Source organism: Alligator sinensis, unplaced genomic scaffold, assembly GCF_000455745.1.
Source record: "Alligator sinensis unplaced genomic scaffold, ASM45574v1 scaffold442_1, whole genome shotgun sequence".
Taxonomy (NCBI): Eukaryota; Metazoa; Chordata; order Crocodylia; family Alligatoridae; genus Alligator; species Alligator sinensis.
The window spans coordinates 4198839-4206353 of NW_005841829.1; the positions used below are offsets into that span (position 1 = coordinate 4198839).

The following is a 7515-nucleotide window of genomic DNA, read 5'->3' on the forward strand; positions in this document are numbered from 1 at the left end:
GGGCACTAATAAATAGGGAGAGAAGTGTAAGTTATACCCTCTTGTACAAACTTAATTGAATGCCATATTTACTTGATTGTAAGACAAGCCCCACCCCCCCCCCCCCTGGGGGAAAAGCCTCTTATTTTAGAATCACATGCAAGGGTAGTGGCGGGGCAGGCAGCTGCTATGGCTTGGGCCCAGCCCCTTCCCAGGGACAGGGCCATAGCTACAGCTGCTGTTGCTGCCTGCCCCTCCTCCCCCATTGCCCCTGAACCCTGCCATCTCCTTCTCCCCGCTGCAGCTTCTTCCCCTCATGTCCCTTCCCATGCACCCTCTGCTCCCCCATCTGCCCCTCCCCCTTACCTTTGCTCTATGCTGGCCAGATCCATCCATGCTGCAGCCTGGGGCATTGAGCACAGCCCCAGCCTGGCCAATAGCAGTGGTGTGGAGCCCATGTGGGTGCTATGGGGGCTGGGTTGGGGCTGGGGACTGTGCTCCATGCCGCAAGCTAAAACAGAGACAGAGCCTGTCTGCATGGAGAAAAGGCAAAGGGGAAGGGGGAGCAAAGGCTGGGAAGGGAGGAGGGGAAGCGGAAGCCGAGGCTGTGAGGGGTGACGGGGAGCAGAGGCTGGGTAGAGGGTCAGGATGGGTGCCAAGGCTGTGGGGCTGGGGCAGAGATGGCAGGGGCATTCACAAGCAGGAGGCAAGTTACTTGACCTCCCAACACCACCTGCCTCCGGGGCTAACAGAGCTTAGCCCCTTTAAACATTTCGCGGTGGCTGGTGACAGCAGCAGCACCATGGTGCCACTGTCCTGCAGTGCCTGGCACCACTTGGCATACAGTTGCAACTCCACTGCCATGTACAGCACCAGTGCACACCGGCCCTGCAACAGCCCTGAGGGAAGGAGGGGCAGGGGTCAGGTGGGGCTCAGCCCCCCCAAATAATATTTTCCCTCACTGCTTATGCCGCTTGCCCCCCTGGAGTGGTGGTGGTGGGGAGGTGAATTAAAGACAACCCTCCAATAAGTAGAGTCTATACATGGAAAATTATAATACATTTATAAATTTTCCAGGTCTGGAATCTGATTACTGGGGGGTCATCTTAAATTTGAGTAAATACGATATGTCCTAATTACGTCTGATCTAAAGCCTCTTGAGGTGAATGGCGAGTGTCCCATAGACTTCAGTGGCATTTGGACAAAGCCTAAGCAAGCAGTTTTCTGTCTGTCAAATGTTTGTTTCTAACCAGGAAGTACTCTTAGTTTGTGGGGGGAGTTGGCATGAGCATATTACTGCAGGAACATTCATTGGGGAACTAGTGTTAATTGCTTCAGAGGTCTAGAGATACAATAACTTAGAAGAGGTGATGCAACTAGGAAGGTTTGGTCAGAGATAAGGTTAGGCATTGAGTCCTCTTTGTTTAGTTAATAGAGCCGGGATTAAGAGCCAGGACTTCTGCAGTCTTTTTCCCATTAAGCTACTCTGGGATTTGCCCTTGTCAACCTAGGCAAACTCTCTTAGTTTCCATATTTGTAAATTTTGTATCACACCAATTTCACAGGGGTCACATGGACCTTAACTCATTTTTATAATGTATTTTATTTTCACAGATGAAATGTACTGCCAACATGCATATAATTCATGCTATTGAAAGGGGACGTTGTTGCAATTACACATTCTTGGAAAACAGTTGTAGAGATTAATTATACTATTACCAAAATTGTTTGAACTCCAGGAATCAAGAAGAATCAGGAGACCTAATGGTTAAAAATGGTTTACAAACTTAAATATACTAACAACATACCCTATGTTAAAATAAAGAAGAAACTGGAATCATTCAGTTGATCCAATAACAGATATCACCCCCCAAAACCCTTGCCTTTGGCATAATTTCTATACCATCATACTACATCACCTTAAAACTACCATGTTTATGTAGTTTATTTCTCTTTCTGCTTTAGACTAGTAGGGAGAACTTTAGCACTGGGATATACCTTATTTCCACAAAGAATATTGTTTTTGAAAAGGGACATAATTAAATAGTGTTAAATAACATGTTAAATCAAAACAATAAACTTTTAAATTAAAACATAATATTTACATTATGTTCTAAATGCTGTTTATAGTGTGGCCATATTTTATGTGAATAAAATATATAATTTAAGTTTTCATCCCTTTGTTACAACACCATTTTATTTACACTAGTGTACATGGATGAAATTCATTTTAACTGATTCTTGAGAAGATGAGTTTTATGGATATACAGGCCATCATGTGAGGTAAAAGGTGAAGAAAATATTACTCTCTCTTCATATATTTTTCCTTCTAAAATATCTCAATTCTTAATTGCAGATCATGTTTGAGACATTTAATGTACCAGCGATGTATGTAGCAATTCAGGCAGTTCTATCTCTTTATGCTTCTGGTCGAACCACTGGTGAGTTCTTCTGGCAGTTCTGTTTGTTTTATTTTTACTTTCTTTCTCCTTTCTATGGGCAGATAAGACCGCTGTACATACAGTATGTATTGTAAGGAAACCATAGCTAACTAGTTTCACACTAAGTTGCACAAAAACACGAGGGGTACTCATAACTTCATGGGAACTACAGGGCTAGAACTCATCTTCTCCTCCAAGAGTACAAGTCCCTACCTCTTATTTTGCAGTAGAATTTCTATTAGGGATGTAGGGTGCCTATAGACATGCTCTGCTGTGTTCTAATTAGAACATTTTGGAGCAAACTCGTTTTATCAAGTTGGCATGCCTCACCGTCACATGTATTAAGTGTCCCACATTTCAAAATGGCCAGAGGGATACTTTAACTAAAACTTGTCAAATGAGCCTTAGTTAAAGCACCCCTGAGGCCATTTTGAAATGTGGGATGCTTAACATACTTAATGGTGAAGCATTTTCATGACACACTAATGAAATGGCTCCCCCACCCCTGAGCACATCTTTAGACACCTATAGACTCTGTGTGTACACACACACACACCTCTCTCACAAACATATATATGTATATACCTATACATACATACACTCACACATATATATACATACATAAGTATGTGTGTATACACACACACACACTATTATAAAATATACTATATAGTATATAAAATAATATAATATATATAAACATACTATATCTTGTCACACACAACACATATTTCCCCACCAAAAAACAGCTACTAGAAATTGTAGTGTGCATTATATGTGAGAAATTATATTACCATAGTAAGAACAGCTTTTTCCAGTTATGGGCAAAAGTGAAATTAATTCTTCATTCAACTTACTGGGAGCAGAACAATGAGCAGGCTCTGCTCCGTTGCTGCTGCTACTTAATTATTTACTGCAAGAAAATATCGCTTTTATTAATTCTGCCTTTCAAAAGCAGTGTGTGTATTATATTCTTTGGTGTACTGTTTGTGAGAAAATATGGCATATGTCAATACATATATATATTATAGTATATAATGCTTTATATATTATATATAATATCATATACCATTATATAGAATATGAATGTATCTCACACACACACACATATTAATGAAAGATATATGTCTGTCATGAATATATAGATATAATATGGATAATAATAATGATGATCTAGTATATAGGTTGTGTAGACAACTCACCAATAATTAGATTCTATATATGGAAAATTTATAAATTTGATAGAATTTTCCAGGTATAGAATCTAATTATTGGAGGTTTATCTTGAATTTGTCCCCCCTCCCACTGCTACAACAGGGAAAATAAATCTGAAGGGTTCTGTAGCACCTTTGCCCTCTCATCCCCACCAATTCTTTCCTCTGCAGTCCCTTCCCCCTCTCCCTTACTGTCAGACTCTGCTGTCCCTGAGCACATAGAAGTGAGGGGCAAATTTGAAATAAAATGACCTTGAAATAAATACATTTACTGCTGTAGCAATTTGTATATGCAGGCAGTCCTTGGACTTATGACACAATTGGTTCCTGAAAACTGCATCTTAAGTTGAAACATCATAACTCGGAACCAATTTTCCCAGAGGAATAATGTTATAAATGGGGGACTAGTTACTTTACAATGCTTGATAAAGCTGCATCCAGCTGGTAAGTTTGTTGTGGTGGAAGGGGAGGGGGTCAGGGAAGGGGCGTTGGGGGGCACATCAAGGCCCCCTGTAGTGAGGGAGGGAATGGGGCAGGGCTGGGACAAGGGCTGGGGCAAGCGCTGCCCAGCCGGGGAGGGGCAGGCACGAGACAGAGCTGCAGTTCATCCAGGAAGCGCGGGGAGGAGGGGCGGCTCCCGCTGCTGCGCATTGCTCATCTGGGAGGACAGTGGAGTGGGGATTATGAGGGGGCTGCAGCCACCTGAAAATTTGCCATAGCCCCCACATCGCCCCCTCTCCCAGTGCTGACACCACCCACCCAGAGTGCAGCCCAGTGCAGCCCCGGTCCTGCTTGTCCCACCCCTCCCCATGTAGATCCGGGGGCACATGCACTCCTCCATGCCCTCCCGGACAAGTGGTAGGAGTAACAGTGGGAGCCACAGGACGAGCCACCAGACAAGCAGCTGCCTGACAAGCAGCACACAGCGGCAGAAGCCACCCTCATGGCTCCATCCTGCACTCACCCCATTCCAGCTGGGCAGTGCTTGCCCCAGCTGCTGTCCCAGCCCTGTCCCCACTCAAGGCCACGGGGGCCTTGATCTGCACCCCCATGCCCCTTCCCTTCCCCCTCCCCCTACCTCTCCCTCTCCCCATCCACCACAACAGACTTACCAGCTGGAAAAAGCTGTATCGAGCATCGTAAAGTTGAAACCCACTTTGGAACTTTGAAACAGGGTGTCAATTTATAAACATTGTAAGTGCAGTTCATCATAACTCAAAAAGTCATAAATTGAGGACTGCCTGTAGTATCCATAGAGACTTAATTCACCCAGAATTGATGCATTTTTACCTTTTTTGAAACTGCTGCAAGTTTTCGCACAGGTACTCTATAAACAAACTTTTAAGTAGCACTTTGGCACCTACTTATGTATAGAAAAACACTTTTTTTGCAAAAATATCTATCTATCTATCTGTCTATCTATCTGATTCACTTGACTGTCCAAAAACACAAATCTATGTCATCATCCTCATTACAATAACCACACTGTGCTCCTGTGTGCCCATGCACCATATGCCTGTTGCCATATTGAAACATTACAATTGCACAAAACCACCTCTGTTCCCTATCTGTGCCCTACCCTCCCCTCTCCTTTCTACCACACAACTGCTCACAATCCCTCTGTTTCCTTCCTTTGTTCTTAGCCCAATGTTTTCATCATTCTCTTTTCCCATGTTGCCCTCATCACACCTTTTCTTCATGATGTTAGTCCAAAGTCAAAAGCCTCATGACTTACCACAGGGGTTTTCAACCTTTTAAAATAAGTGTACTCTCAGTGGTCCCCTTTTTAGTAAGTGTACCCCTGGAGGGGAGTGGTGGCAAGTGCCCAGATGCAGAGTGTCGGGGGGGTAGCAATTGGCCAGACGTGGAGTGGGGGCATGGTGGAGTGGTGGCAGTGCAACATCTGTATAGCCCTGCTCTCACCCCACTCCAGACCTGCTCCTAGGAGGCAGTGGCTCAGGGTGGTAGCACTCCATTCCCACCCACCCCCGACATAACCCCTGGGACCTTTCAAAGTTTTTTTTTTTTATAAAACATTTTATTAGAAAACCATACTATAACAAAGGACTCAAAACGACCCCAAACAGAGGCCTCACAAAAGGGTAATACAACATTTCAAATAACATAATACAAAACATTGGAATTGATATCATATTGCACGTCATCTCATTTGTACACAATATATACAACATCCCTGAGTATTGGCTATCTAACACATATTACACATATCATATTAGACATCCTGTACGTCCCCGCCCCCCCAAAAAAAAAGGAAAGCGAAAACACTGAGTGCAATATAGGTCTCTTGTTGTCTCTATCCCATGTGCAACCCTAGCCAGCCTTTTCTACTCACAATGCTTACTCTTAGTTCAGCCTATACCTGTGCTGGGCTGAAACAACCCCCTGAAGTCCAGCTCTTGCCAGAATTTTTCCTCCCCTCCTTCTTTCGTATTTCCTTCCCTAGCTCTATAGAAGTGCAGCTCGTGCATTGCTAACTGCAGACACCCCGTCATGGAAAAGCACCACCCCTTTAGAGCCAACAAGGAGCGTACTTTCCATAGTGCTACTTTGGTGCATGTAATTAAAACCCTCACCCCCATGTCCCATCTGTCCCCTCTGATAAACCATAAAGAACATTTCTGGAAGTGACCCCCATTTCTCTTCCTGTATCCTTCAAATACCTCCAGGGATACTCATGCCCCTAGCTGACAACCCTCAACTTACCCCATTCCTCATTAGGCTGGGCCCTAGCAGAGTCAATAGCATTTTAAGACATGGTGACCCCACAGATCAGCACTGCTCAATAGGTGTGTATACTCCAGATAACCCCCATAAAGGATCCATGTGCTAATTAGCCCCCAACTCATGACTGGAAATGGTTGTTCTTGTCACAAGTCTTGGTATGATGCTCCAAACATTTATATGCAAATGAGACATAGAGCAACTTGGTCTGGCTTCATCTTATGGAGGGTGGGGCAATGCTAGTCATATCCAATAGGATGAGAGAAGGGGTGACAGAGAGATTCTAGCTGAACTGTTTTGGGTCTTGTTTGTTAATGTTTGCCAGACATTTAAGGCTGATGAAGATACAGGAATCATTGTAAATGGAAAAGAAAGATACAATTCAGCTGTGGGAATGAAAAACAAATTGAAATGTATGCAGTGTAGTGGCTCACCATGACTTTAAAAAGAGTCAGTGCTGAGGGGGACTGTGCTTAATGGGCACTATTGTATATTTTATTTTGATGGGTTGTACTAACCTATTTTTGTGGTAGACTCTGATGTGACAGGGAAGGTATCAGGAAGTGTTTTTTGGCATAGGTAGTTTTACTTATCTGGCAGAGGAGATACCCTTCTTTTCACCTTTGAATGACTTTGTATAGTTCAGGAGGTGGGCAATTATTTTGGGTGAAGGGCCTCTTACTCAGTTTTGGTAAGCTGTTGAGGGCTGCATGGGTAGACCCACCCCTTGACAGGTGTTCTGCTCCCTGGTCAGCATCTTGGGATCAACATCCTAGGGACAGCACTGGTGGGGCCCAAAGCAGGGCACAGGCTGGCAAGGGTCCGTGGAGCTGGGCTGGGCTGCACCAGCAGGGAGGTGGGGAGCTGGCCTGGCTCCATAGAGACCCTGCCAGCTGGGACCCTGTGCTCCTGCCACCCTGCTCTGGGCCCCACTGGCACTGGCCCCGGGACACCGGTGCAGGCCCTGAGCTCCCTCTGGCTCCCACATCTGCTCACTCCCAGTGGCCCTCCAGCCTCGTGGTACAGACGGGGGGGCAGTGTGCAGCCCTAATCTCCTGCTCCCTGGCAGGGAAGGAGCTGGTGCTGAGCACAGGGGAAAAGCAGCCCCTTGCCTGTCCCATGGCCAGCGCTCCCTGCTG

General features: G+C 45.0%; 1 protein-coding gene across 5 annotated transcripts in view; it reads left to right on the forward strand.

Annotated features, from left to right (window-relative positions):
• The window catches only part of LOC102375012 (actin, aortic smooth muscle-like), an 80512-nt gene that overhangs the window by 22913 nt on the left and 50084 nt on the right, over positions 1-7515 (forward strand). For all 5 annotated transcript variants that reach the window (XM_025197426.1, XM_025197383.1, XM_025197474.1 and 2 more), the window contains one exon: positions 2336-2420. In XM_025197426.1, coding sequence (XP_025053211.1) covers positions 2336-2420 — 85 coding nt within the window. The remainder of the gene's footprint in view (positions 1-2335; positions 2421-7515) is intronic.